Below are 13,368 nucleotides of genomic sequence, written 5' to 3' on the forward strand. Positions count from 1 at the left end.
GGTGGTACGCAGGCCTCTCACTGCTGTGGCCTCTCCCGTTGCGGAGCACAGGCTCCGGACACGCAGGTTCAGCGGCCACGGCTCACGGGCCCAGCCGCTCCGCGGCATGTGGGATCTTCCCGGACCGGGGCAGGAACCCGTGTCCCCTGCATCGGCAGGCGGACTCTCAACCACTGCGCCACCAGGAAAGCCCTTTGATTTGTTTTTCTGACCATACAGTTACTCTTGCTTCAGTTTATGAGCCGACGTGTTCAGCCACCGCGTGTTGCAGACGCTGCACTGGTTATTGAGGTGTCAACAGGTGTGCTTTGGACACGCCCCCCACTGCTTGCGTCTTTCTGGGTGTGATGTCTGTGACCCTGGGTGCCACGGTCTGGAGAGAGCAATGGGCGCTTGCCTGGGTTGCAAGTTTCTCTGAGCCTTGAGGGTCCCTGCCTTGTGGGGTCGGGTCAGGCTGTGCTCCTTCCGCCTTGAAAACCCATCCAGGGCCCTGGAAGAACAGAGTATTTTAGCCAGAGCACTGGTCTCTGGAAAGCGAACTTAGGGACGGTGGCCCTGGGTCAGTGGTCCAGGCTGCCTGAGCCCCTGGATGCAGGCGCACCTGCTGGTCAGTCCCCAGAGACCGATTGGAGGCTTATTTTAAATCTTGGTTGGGCTGTCCCCACCACCCGTGAGTTTTTGAGTCATCCCTTTTCGATGCCAGCTGTTGTGTGTGCCCAGAATGAAAACTCGGCTTAATATTAGCCCAAGCAGAACATAATTAGGAAGGTAAACCTGCTGCTGACAGCGTCACTGATGAGCACCGAGCCAAGAGCCCCACGCTGCTTGCTTTCTTCTGCCCTTTCCCGAGGCGGGCCGACGCCTCCTGCAGCCCCACCTCCTCCCCTCACATCACTGCTGGGTCCGGTCCAGCGAGCAGAGAAGCAGGCATGCGCAGACACTGCGAGCCGGGACGTAGAGCTTCCTCCTGTTAGAGTCGTGTGTCCTGTTAGAGCTCGGGCTCCGTCTGCACCAGGGGGAGTTCATGGCTGGGAATTCCTCATTGCTGGGATGGACCGGCATGGAACGCGGCCCGATGAGACTCAGCTTATTTCACGGATCCACCACGTTAGCTGTCTGATCCCTGGCACCCATATCATTTCTCTGAGCTTCCCTTTTGTGTTTCCAAGAACAAAGCCTGTTTGTAGGGCTGTTGTGAAGATTAAGGGAAACGCTGTGGGTGAAGACATCTGGCACTGCGCCTGGAAGGTTGGCTGCGCAGGGTCATTGTGTGCAGAATGCTGGTTATCCTCCTCCTTAGGGGAGAAAAAGATGAAGTCGGGTAGCACAGGAGGCGCCTCAGGTTGGGAGAGGTGGCCTGTGGTGGTCGGAGAGCCCTTGGGAATACACCCACAATCACCCATTCAACACACATTTCTGAACATCCACTTGGCCGGCTGTGGGGAAATGCAGTGGGTGTGACACAGACCCAGCTCTGAAGGACACGTCACGAGGCAGTCAGGTCCAGAGAGGATTGCAGTATGGGCTTTGGGAGCGTGAGGGATGGAGGGCTTCTCTGAGGCAGTGAGCCCTGGGCAGAGACCCTTCGGGGAGGAGGAGTCTGTCAGGTGCGGGGGCAGGAGGCGGGAAGGGTGTTCCAGGGCAGAGGGAACAGCATGCCTGGAGGCCCAGAGGAAGGAGAGCCGGCGCACTTAGGCAACCTGGCAGGCTGTTCGTCCGGAAGGGTCAGGCTTTAGCACTGGGGCTTATCATCGGATGCTTCCCCTTACCGGGGGCCTCCCTCTCCAAGGGTGGACACCACAGGCACCTCCCAACGTGAGCGATCTCACCCTTTCTTCCTCCTGCATTCTGAGGTTCCTTCCCGTGTAAATACTTCCATTATCGAAGGAAAGAGTTTGGAGCACCAACATTCCGTTGCTTCCAAACTAGAATATTTAATGTCAGGCATTTCTGACTGGGATCACCTTTGGAAAGTGAAAAATTAGAATCACAGATTGTCTTATTCTCCTCCTGTGTTTTCTTGAAGACCATTTGGGAGGAAACAAGCCCAATTGTTTCTTTATTGCATATAAAATGCCTGGAAAGCCAGAGTAAAACCTTGCTTTAGGTCGATGAATTGCTTGGAGGAGAGGCCAGCCTATTTCTAATGTGCACGATTAATTATAGGGCATTTGTAAAGAAGAATTAAGCCTAGAAATGCAGCTGGTAAGCTCACACCTAATCCAGTAAATAATCGGGAGTCAAACCATTATTTTCCGGAAAACTCGAAATTGTTCAAAGTGCTTTCCTGATTAGCACCTAAATAGTAAAGTAATTATGTAATTAGTAATTAATTTGTCACTTCAGGATGTAATTTATCATATTATCTTTTCTTTAAGTGTGACGCAGAGGTAACAGAGGCCATGGCTGTGTGAGCTGGAGTTCAAGGGCAGGCGTGGCGGGAGGGCTCTGCTGGGGTGAGCGCACGGCCAGGCCAGGAGGGGCCTGGGGTTCGGATGCCAGGTTCCCTCTGCAAGGACTTGGAATGAGTTTTACCATCACTTTTGGTGTATTAGACGTTGGGTGAGGATGGACTTTCTCAAGGATGTGTCGTGAGTGGTGAAGCCTGCTTCCTGGTCACCCAGTCCTCACTCCTGTGCCCCCTGTGCGGCCACGCTCAGCGGAGGGGTGGGGAGATCGTCGAAGAAAGCCGTCTCGCCATGGTCTTGTCTTCGGTTTTGTGTTTGCATTTGTGTTGCTCTATTGTGTGTGTGTGTGTGCGCATGCGTGCAGGTGTGTGGCTCCTTCATTGCATTCATCCGTCTGTTCAACCAACGTTTGTTGAGACTCTACTACATGCCAGGAACTGCGCTAAAAGCTGGGCACATAGTGGGATTCTTGGAAATCTCTGCTCTCAGGAGACTTGGTCGTAAGTGCTTTAAACAGTCTGAGGAGACAGGAATGCAGCAGGTGCCTTCCTAGACCGGCTGACCAGGTGAGGCAGAGGTGGCATTTTAGCAAAGGCGAGCGGGCGCCGAAAGGGTGAGATGTGGGTACAGCCCAGGAGGGGGGATGGCCGACGCAGAGCCCCCAGGAATGGAAGTCCTTGGCACGTGTAGGAAGACGGGAAGGCTGTTGTGTCGGAGCAGAGTTGAGGGGTGTGCAACGGGAGGTGAGGCTGGTGGCAGGTGGTGGGTGGCCGCGACCCCCAGCGTGTCCTGGGCCTGGGGCAGGGCAGCCTCCGAGGAGACCCCCTCACAGCTTCTCGTCGGGGCCTCAGGAGCCCTGGGCGGCCGACAGCGATGACAGTGATGACAGAATGACCACCATTTCACATGTGTACGTTTTACCAGCTCCTTTCACGGACTTTACCTCGCTAATTCCTGCCACTGGTCTTGAGGGTGGGGTTTAGGTAGAGCCCAGAGCGGCTGAGCCCAGGGTTACAGAGCGAGTGGCAGCTGGATTTGAACTTGGAGCCTTGAGCCCGGTGCTGTGGACCCTAGGCTGGTGTCAGCAGTGCCCCCCACTCCAGAAGACACCGCATGATCGTCCAGGGAGTTGGGGTTGATCAGGTGGCTTCTATAGGCAGCTCAGACAGGTGAGACAGAGTGTGTTATTTGTACCGGATGGGATTTTAGTCAGAACTCCGAGGCAGGTGCTGGGGGACAGTCTGGCACAGTCTTCGAGAATTCAGGAGCGAGTAGCCCGTGGATCGGGCCGTCTGCCTGGTCCCCAAGGCAGCTGCGGGGAAGGTGGGGGATTGTCGCTGCAGAGCCTGGGTGAGTCTTTGTCACCTGGCTTGAGATCCGTGCTAGGCCTGACAGGGCTCAGACGGCAAATGTCCCAGAGCCGTGGGCCTGGTTGGGCTGGGGTTACAGAAGGAGGGGTGTCTGGACGATCGTGGGGTGACGGGTGCCTCATTTATTGCCGCATCCCTGGTGCTGAGCATGGGGGGCCTCCCTGTGGGTGCTGGACAAACATTCCTTTATTGGGAATTAGGTGTATGCAATGGGGAAAGTTTAGACTTGGGATCCAGCCACACTGACTCTGAGTTCCAGGTCCCCCCTCACAAGGCAGGGCCTGTCACCTGTGTCACCTCCGACCTCCTGGAGGGCGCCGGCCTCGTGGGGTGGCCCAGCGCAGGGCCCTCGCTGTGTGCAGGGCCGCTGGCTGACCCCACCCCGCGCCTTGGGTTTCTTGCAGCTCCTCCCACCTTTACAGAAACACCCCCCCAGTACATCGAGGCCAAGGAGGGCAGCAGCATCACCATGACCTGCACAGCTTTTGGGAACCCTAAGCCCATTGTCACCTGGCTGAAGGAGGGGATGCTGCTAGGTGCCAGCGGCAAGTACCAGGTGAGTGTGGGTCTGCCGCGGCCACTGCACCCACTTCTCCTTGCCCTGCGCCTCCGTCCCCGTGACAGTTCACACTTGCGGAGGCGCAGGTGGGGCTGGAGGCGGCAGGCAGAGCGGCTGGCACCCGTGTCCTCAGAGGGAGAAGCCTGCTTCCGTGTCCCCAGGTGCATGGGCCCCAGGCCACTTCCACCTGGGATGGAGTTGGCGGGCCCAGGGCTGGGAGCTGAGCCCGACTCTCCTCGGCCACAGGTGAGTGACGGCAGCCTGACGGTGACTTCGGTCAGTCGGGAGGACAGAGGTGCCTACACCTGTCGCGCGTACAGCATCCAGGGGGAGGCCATCCACACCACCCACCTGCTCGTCCAAGGTGAGAGCGATCTGGCCTCTATGCCCTGGGCCTCTGGCAGGGAGTTCCGGCCCCACTGAGCTTGGGGGGTTCTTTCCAGGGCGTGGGTGGCTCAGCTGGGGGTGGTGGGAGCTCCTCTCCATATCGTGGGGCTCCTTGGTGGCCTGTGGCGGCCCTCCCGTGAGGTGGCGGGAGGCGCCATGCCGAGTGGGTTTCTGCTTTCTCTGAATGTCCGGAGGGCATCCCGCTGGGCCTCCTCCTTCCCTGGGGGAGGAGCCCTCTCTCAGGCCTCCACCCTCTGACGATGGCATCAGTAAATAAAGATAGGAATTCCGTCCAACCCCAGAGGGTTAAATAACACGGAGGGCATTTGGTGGGGCTGGCGTCTGTGGGGTCAGCACCTGAGATGCCGGTCTGCCTTGCCTGGGGCCTCGAAGCCCCCAGAGGGGGCAGCCTCCGTCCTGCTCGAGGGGTCGGGTGGCGGCTGTGCGCTGCTTCTGCGACTCGGGCCTGTCTGGAAGGCTCGCACTGCCAGGGCTGCTGGAGCTCCACCCCTCTCCTCCCCTGCCCCAACCCGCCTGCCACCCTTATCTGGTCAGCCCACAGCCTCTTACTCCTCCAGAGGCAAGGCGGTCCCTTTCTCCTTGCTGCACATGTGCTGCCCTGGGCTCCACTGCAGAGAAGGAGGGGCAGGGAGGGCCGTGTGCGTGTGTGTGTGTGAGTGTGAGTGTGCACGTGTGCGGGCGCGCGTGTGTGCGTGCCTGTGTAGGGGTTAACTGGCTGTTCGGAAGCCAGGTTTACAGCGGGGCTGTGCGTGGGGCGGGCGTCTACAGCAGGCTGGGAGCACACGGCCACACCTCCGGGCCCCTTGCATCCCTGGGACTTGCAGGGAGAGGAAGAACCTGAGCACAGGCAGCAGCTGGATGCGTCTCCATGACAACTGCTTGGCTGCGCTGCCAGCTCCTGGACCAGTGCCTTCCCCGCTGTCCCTTCCAGGGCTTGGGGTGCCCCTTCCTGAGGGTCGGAGCCTCCTGGGAGCCCAGCGCTGTGGTCCCCCCCAAACCCCCCCGCCAGGAGAGGTCATGCTTGTTCCTGTCCCCCCAGGACCTCCCTTCATCGTCTCCCCTCCTGAGAACATCACTGTCAACATATCCCAGGATGCTCTGCTCACCTGCCGGGCAGAGGCCTATCCCGGCAACCTTACCTACACCTGGTACTGGCAGGACGAGAATGTCTACTTCCAGAAGTGAGTGCCCGCCCTTCCCTTGGGGCCCAGCCAGGCCCCCTCGGGGTAAAGCTTCTGAGCAGGGGCTGCCCTTGGGCTCTGGGAGCTGGCAGGGGTTGGGGGCATCCGGTCCATGTGTCCCTCATGCTGAGGCCGGTGTGTGTGCAGACGGCGCCTGTCCCCCTCCTCAGCCGTGCGGAGGACTCGCTGGCATGTTGTCCCAGTGTTGAATGGAAGACGCCTGCCCCCCGCCATTGTGTCCTGTGTTCTGTGTCCCTGCAGTGATCTGAAGCTGAGGGTGCGGATCCTGATCGACGGGACCCTGATTATCTTCCGGGTGAAGCCTGAGGACGCGGGGAAGTATACCTGCGTCCCCAGCAACAGCCTGGGACGCTCGCCCTCGGCCTCGGCGTACCTGACCGTGCAGTGTGAGTGGGGCAGGCTCAGGCCACGCTGGCCGCATGGGGGGCTGGAGGGCTGCGTGGAGGCAATGTGGGCGGAGGAGGGGCCGAGGCGGGGACGGGACAGCGCGGGAGGAGGCCTGACCCGGGCTGGCCAGCGGAGGTGAATCGAGCCCCCGCCAGGCTCTTCTCCGGGCCGCACGGCCGCCCGTGTCCACTAATCCATTCCGTCAGCCTCGCCCCGGTTGGGCTCAGGGACAGGCAGGCCTTCTGGACGCCGTCCTCGTGCCGGCGCTGGCCAGCTCCTCTGTCCGCACCTTGAACGAGGTGTTTTTGTCTTAGTATCTGAGGGCCATGTGGCTCAGACCCAGTGGGGCAGCTCTCCTGCCGCTCTCTGCTCCCCTGCTGGGTGGGCAAGGGGGACAGATCCCCTCTGGGGTGACTAATCCGCTTCCCCAGCAGCGGGCCCCTGGTGGCTTCCCTGCTGCGCCTTCCAGGGCTGCCCGAGACCCAGGGGAAGGGGCTGCTCTTGGGCCGGAACGACCGAGGGCTTTTGTGCAGCGTCATTCAGCTTGCTGGTCTCGAGTGGGGGAGAGGATGAGTGCCGAGGGCTAATCTCTTCCTCCTGATTGGAGGATGGCTCCGTCACTTTGACAATAAAGGCCCCTCTTGACGTGGTAGGTGACAGGCTATCCATCACACAAGGGCTCGTGTGCAAGAACCACTCCCTCCCACAACACGGAGGGGCGGGCGAGAGTATGACCACCTGGAGAGGCGTGGCCCAGAGGTGGCATCTGAGCTGAGGACATTAGAACAGCTGGTGACCCCGGGAGGCGGGCTGAGCATGGGCCTGGCAGTGGGCCCCCCGAGTCCCGACCTCACGCCCTCACGTGGTGATGCTGCTGGTGCGGGCAGAGGCCTCCTCTCCGCTGTCCACAGCCGAGGACGACTTTCAGCTGCTGTCTTATGCGTCCCGAGTTCTTAAGAGCTGTGAGGCCTAAGGAAAGCTGTGTGACTCAGAACCCCAGGCCTGTCCCACCCAGGAGAGAAAAAGCTCTGACAAGTTACTTACTGTGTGCCCAGGCTGTGAAGGTGCCAAGGGCGGGGCAGGCTCCTTGCGGAGCAGAACCTCTCTGCCTGTGTCACCCGGGCATGGAGGGGGCAGTGGCGGAGGGAGAGGGCCGGCAGGGGTGGTCTCCAAAGGACGATGATCCACCAGGACCAAGGCTCCCATCCTCCAGGCTGTGGCCGTGTCTGCTGAGGGAAGCGTTTCCCTGTCTCCCTCTGGCACCATCACCCACTCCCTCTTGTCGTTTTTTACCTCTTTCCTGCCTTCAAAGAGAACCTGTTGGGTGAGATTTTCAGGTGGGTGAGACAAGGATCTTTATTTCTGCTAAAAAGCAGTGTTCAGAGTATTTCCCATTCATAAACCCTTTGAAAACCTTGGAGGAGAAAAAAAAAATCTACCATACAAAAGTAGGAAGCCATGTCTAAATATATACTTCGGCCTGGTATTTATGCAATGCTCTTCTCTGAAGGGCTCCAGACGCTAACAGAGCCGCCCATTAATCCTCACCGCCTCCCGGGCAGTTCTGGGTCCTTCTCCTCCATGGCCCTCGTGGGAGCCCGGGAGCCTCGCGGGGGGCGGCTCACCCACGTCACAGAGCTGCTGCTCCTGCTGTCCCGAGAAACTTCCAGCGGCTCCGTGGCTGACTCTGCACCCCACCTGCACAGATGGGAAACCGAGGCAGGGCAGAAAAGCAGCCTTGTGGTTCCGCCCCTGGTCACCGTCCGCAGAGGACGTGGGGCGAGGAACGGCTTGGGGTCCCGCAGACACTCGGGAGGGATGCTGCTATCTTATGCGTCCCGGCTGCTGTTGCGTCTCCGGGCGGAGGTGTGTGGGGGGAGCTGCAGGCCGGCAGGAGCAGCGGTGCCTCCGTGCATTCAGACGGGTGTTCTTAAGGATGCAGGGCTGCACAGACAGGACGGTTGCTGTGGCCTCTGGGCGGTCAGCCCGGGGAGTGGGCTTTGCCATCTCGTGGCCCCTGCTGGGCCGACACCTGGCACTGCGCCGAGTGGGGGGCCCTGGGCTGCGGGGTGGCTCGCCCCCCCCCCGCCTGTCTTCTCACCTCTGCTTCCCTCCCCACACCCGCGGCCCTGCAGACCCAGCCCGCGTCCTCAACATGCCCCCCGTGATCTATGTGCCTGTGGGAATTCATGGCTACATCCGCTGCCCTGTGGACGCAGAGCCACCGGCCACCGTGGTCAAGTGGAACAAGGACGGCCGCCCCCTGCAGGTTGAGAAGGTGCCGGAGGGCCGTGTGCCGGTCGCGGGAGGCCCCCGGCCCTGAGGTGCTACCTCTGGGGATCTGGTTCCTGCCAGGGCCCCTCCCTCCAGGATTTGGGGAGAGCAAAGAGCTGTTTCCCGTGGGCCGAGTCCAGCAGGGCCTGGCCGTTCTCGCATCGCGAGACGCCCCCCCCCACCTCCAGCCTGCACACGGAGGAGCAGCTCAGGTCCAGCTGAGGGGCCTGGGCTGAGCACCGGCTCCTGACCCCAGCTCCCCTGCGCTGTCTGTGCCCCAGCAGAACCTGGGCTGGACCCTGATGGAGGACGGCTCCATCCGAATCGAGGAGGCCACAGAGGAGGCTCTTGGCACTTACACCTGTGTGCCTTACAACACCCTGGGGACCATGGGCCAGTCCTCCCCTGCGAGGCTCGTCCTGAAGGTGAGGCCGGGGCTGCGGGCCGCCTCCATGCGGGCGGTGGGCGCCTGAAATGCCCGACGTCACGGCCTCGCCGTGCTCTCCTAGGACCCCCCGTACTTTACGGTGCTACCAGGCTGGGAGTATAGGCAAGAGGCCGGCCGGGAGCTGCTCATCCCCTGCGCTGCCGCCGGGGACCCCTTCCCTGTCATCACGTGGAGGAAGGTACCTCTGGGCTCCGGGGCTCCTGGGGAGTGCGGTAGGGGCACGGCCTGGGAACGGCGCTGTTCCAACGGGGCGGGGGCCGAGTAGCGACGGTGACTCCTGGCGCGGGGGGGGGGGCGGCGGGCAGGGAGGGCTGCGGGCTGGGGCCCGGTGCCGCCCCTGTCCTTCCTGGACCCCTGAGTGTTGGTGGCTTCTCTTCTTCCCTGCCCCTCCTCCCGCCCTCCTCCCCGCCCCCGTGTTTGGCCAAGGTAGGGAAGCCCAGCAGAAGCAAGCACAGCGCCCTGCCCGGCGGGAGCCTGCAGTTCCGCGCCCTGAGTAAGGAGGACCACGGGCAGTGGGAGTGCAGCGCCACCAATGTGGTCACCAGCATCACTGCCAGCACCCACCTGACTGTCGTCGGTATGGGGCGTGGGAAGGCGGGCCGGGCTCTGGGTGCGGGGCTGTCTGCCCCCAGGTCCGGGCTGGGCCTGGCACAGGTGTCCCCTGACCTGGGGCTCCGGGCACGTGTGCCCGCTTCCTCTGCCTGAGACCTCGTCCCCGGGGCCTCGGCCTGCATGTTTTCCCTGCCCCTCTGGGGACAGACAGCCACAGTCGTGACAACAGCCAGTGCTTTTTGAGCATTTACCACCAGCTTTAGGCTCAGCACCTAGTGGCGCCTCGTCACACACGTGTGTGAGGTGGGAACTGGTGTTCCCCCCACACTCGCTCATTGAAACCGAGGCTGGTCTGGGGGGGACGCCCTGCTGGGCGTCACTGCACTGAGTGGTAGGCCCAGGGCCCGAGCTCCTGCCGGAGGTGTTGACTGCCATGCCGGGCTGGTGGGCGGCTCTCACGTTGGCGTTTGGGTCTCAGGCCAGAGAGCTGCGTGCGACGGGGGGCCTCTGGGCTTCGCCTGTGGCCGTCGGCTGCACTTGACGCTCTCCAGACGAGCGCGGGCCTGGTCGGGGCTGATGACCAGGGGCTGGTTTCCCTCCGGCCCTTACTCCTGATGCTCACGCATCTCCTGCTGGAAGGACGAGCCTGCCCGCGGGACGGTTTTCCTCCTCCAGCCCCATGACCCAGCAGGGCTGGGCGCAGCTCCTTGGAGCGTCCTTGTCCCCACATCTCCCCCGGGGCACCACTTTTGCCAGGTGCACGAGGTCACGGCCAGCCCGGCTCCGCGGGCTCAGTTCCTCCCGCCTGAGGTGTCTGCTTGGCCTGCAGGCACCAGCCCCCATGCCCCGGGCAGTGTCCGGGTCCAGGTCTCCATGACAACTGCCAACGTGTCCTGGGAGCCAGGCTACGATGGAGGATTTGAGCAGACATTCTCTGTTTGGTACGGACCTCTGTGAGTCACCCCCGCACGCCTTGCTCTCTGCTTATCCCCCCACCCCCACCCCTCATCAGTCCCTGGGGTCAGGGGGCAGGTTATGAGAAGGGTGTGGCTCTCCACCTGCCCTGCCTCCCTCGGGATGGTGGGGTGTGTCGCCCGGTGACCAGGCTCCAGGGGGGTGGGGTGTCTGGGATGACGGCGGGGCTGGGGCCTGGATGGTCCGTCACCCCGTGCTGCGCGTCCCCAGCTGATCTCACGGCCCCTCCCTGTCCTTGGCTCGCTCCTGCAGCTTGCTCTGTTCTCTGGAGCCTGGAAGAGAGTCCTGATGTTCAAGGGCATCGTAAGACAGCCAGCCACAAGCATAGATCTTTTATTCTGACCCTGCACCAGTGGTTCCAGAAACCCAGCGTGAAGCGGCGCTCACCTTCCTGGCCTTTTCTGCACACGTGCATTTTCTCTCTAGGACCGTGTGTCTGTCGTCTTTGTACCTGGTTATACATTCACTTAGCGAAGTGCAGAGATTTGAGATCTTTCCCAAACCTCGGGGCAGACAGACATCTTAATAACGCATGAAGCAGGCTGAGGACAGGAGGTGTAGAAAAGCTGGGAAGAGAGGCCTCGGCCGAGGTCCACCCCTCCCCTCAGGATTTTCTCTCCCCACATCCCTCTCCTGAGCCAAGCACTGGCCACCTGCATCATGGGTGACATCCTCGAGTCGGGAGGGTGAGCCCTCACCTCCTCCTTTCCAGACCTGTCTCATCTGGGTGTGTAGCCCCAGCCAGGCTCACCAGGTTGGGTTGGGGGAGGAGGAAGCACAGTCGGGGGCGCCTGGAGATTCAGGGAGAGCCCTCCGTATACTTCTCAGCAGCAGGGAGTCAGAGGGACCTGGCCTGCTTCCCAGCCTCTGATTACCTAGGTGTTCTGAGCTCTGGATGCCCCCTGGACCTAGGTGGTGAGCTTGGGGGGCTCGGAGTTGAAGCGGAGCCCCCTCCCATCCCCACTTGTTCCCCAGGGCAGGTGGGACGCTGCCAGGCGGCTGCGTGGCCAGGGCAGGGCGTGTGGCCGCCTTTGGGGAGGCCCGAGCTGAAGGTCTGGGCATGGACTGGTTCCCTCGCTGCCTGCGGCTCTGCTTCGCTTTGTCACTCTGCTGCCTGCTGTGGTGCCGGCGGGGGAAGGGCGATCACGGGGCTGGGGAGGACTCCTTCCAGCGCTGGTTTCTCTCTGCTGTGCTTTCGGCTGCCTCCGCTCCGATTCCCGGGCAGAGGCTTGAGCTGTGAGCCGTGAGCCCTTAACCTGCAGGGGCCTGGCCTCCACGGGGGTCCTCAGGCTGCTGAGGGACTGTGCGGCCAATCCCACGGGACGATGTGTCCTCCCCGTGGTGGCGCCGGGCGCTGCGCCTGGGCGCCGGCTTCATGGCTTGCAGGGAGTCAAGTGGGCTGCAGAGCAAGGGTCAACCCTCACCCCTGGTTCCAGTGTTCTGTAGCCACAGCGCGGCCTTCCTTGGTGACCTCTAACCCAGAAGCTGTAGGGGTGGGTCCTGGTCCCCATTGTGGGGAAGCACTGATTATTTCTGCCCTGCGCCCAGCTCCTCCTCAGTGACTCGAGCCCACTTGGACAGACTGAGCCCTCGGGGTCACGCAGGTCCCACTTTGGCTGTCCCTGGGAGGCCGGGTGGCCAAGGGCACCCGGCCTCCCCCTGGTCCTGCTCATCCCCACTTTCCCACTTTGGTACCTGCCTTGTTCCCAGCGTCCTCACTCCCAGGGCTGCGCCACTCTTAGGGCTCTGACCAGGGTGAGATTCTCCCAGAATGCAATTGGTAATTTGACCAGTATCTCGAGCATCAGTAACGCCAAGGGTCCCTTTTCAGAGAATAGGCGCCAGTAGTGGCTGGGGACCTGGCTTCATGGGGACCGGCACAGCCACAGCTGGGGGGTTGTGACCTGCTCCTGACCTGTAAGCTGGGAAGGCTGGGGCAGCGCCCCCAACTCCAGCACCTGTGTGCCCTCTCGAGTCTCCAGTGTAACCCACCCCGCGCCCTTGTCCCCGATCCTTTCTCTCTCGGGCAGGATGAAGCGGGCACGGTTTGGGCCCCACGACTGGCTGTCCCTGCCTGTGCCTCCGGGACCCAGCTGGCTGCTGGTGGATGCCCTGGAGCCCGAGACAGCATACCAGTTCAGTGTCCTGGCCCAGAACAAGCTGGGCACCAGCGCCTTCAGTGAGGTGGTCACTGTGAACACTTTAGGTGAGGCCGGGCCGGGATGCTCCTGGAGGGGCTGGGATGGAGAGCAGACATTTCCTGCCCATTGTATGCGGGCGCCTTGCTAAGTGCCTTATACAACCAACACTGACCTCCCAGTAAGGGTCTATCCTACCGTCCCGCGGGGTCTGTCCGGGCCAGGGTGCCTCGTGCCCCGTCTGAGCACTGTGGGCTGCCCTGACGTGTCCTCAGATGGATGGAAGAGCTTCAGTTCCATCGTTCCTTGCTGGCCCCGTGTTTGCATCTTTTTGTGGCCTCCCGGGGTGGTGGGGGTCCTTCCTCCTCCTTTTGCACTCCCGCTGCTCCCTTCCTCTGGCCCCCGGCCTCGTCTGGTGGCAGGCATAGGGCCGCCTCTTCCTCCCTGACCCAGCGGCTCACCCCGCCCGCCTGCTGTTGCATTTGGCCCCTGTCTGCGGCCAGAGAAGTCGGCTGTGACCAGGCGGCCCCACGCCAGCCTTCTCCCACATTCTTTCTTGCCGAGGCTCACCCCGCCCCGAAGCCCTGTGCCCTGGGGCCTGTTTTTCCACCTGGGCCAGAGGGGAACGGATGGAGTGAGCAGTGCTG

At 62.0% G+C, this 13,368-nt stretch overlaps 1 protein-coding gene across 1 annotated transcript in view; it reads left to right on the forward strand.

Annotated features, from left to right (window-relative positions):
• IGSF9B (immunoglobulin superfamily member 9B) overlaps nucleotides 1-13,368 on the forward strand; it is a 42,667-nt gene that overhangs the window by 12,028 nt on the left and 17,271 nt on the right. The window contains exons 4-13 of the mRNA XM_029208366.1: nucleotides 4,183-4,334; nucleotides 4,584-4,701; nucleotides 5,785-5,926; nucleotides 6,188-6,333; nucleotides 8,470-8,612; nucleotides 8,893-9,033; nucleotides 9,118-9,234; nucleotides 9,483-9,633; nucleotides 10,438-10,549; nucleotides 12,614-12,789. Of these exons, the coding sequence (XP_029064199.1) occupies nucleotides 4,183-4,334; nucleotides 4,584-4,701; nucleotides 5,785-5,926; nucleotides 6,188-6,333; nucleotides 8,470-8,612; nucleotides 8,893-9,033; nucleotides 9,118-9,234; nucleotides 9,483-9,633; nucleotides 10,438-10,549; nucleotides 12,614-12,789 (1,398 nt within the window). The remainder of the gene's footprint in view (nucleotides 1-4,182; nucleotides 4,335-4,583; nucleotides 4,702-5,784; nucleotides 5,927-6,187; nucleotides 6,334-8,469; nucleotides 8,613-8,892; nucleotides 9,034-9,117; nucleotides 9,235-9,482; nucleotides 9,634-10,437; nucleotides 10,550-12,613; nucleotides 12,790-13,368) is intronic.

The sequence above is a fragment of the Monodon monoceros genome, unplaced genomic scaffold (genome assembly GCF_005190385.1).
Source record: "Monodon monoceros isolate NGI ecotype Baffin Bay Population unplaced genomic scaffold, NGI_Narwhal_1 Super_Scaffold_7, whole genome shotgun sequence".
NCBI lineage: Eukaryota > Metazoa > Chordata > Mammalia > Artiodactyla > Monodontidae > Monodon > Monodon monoceros.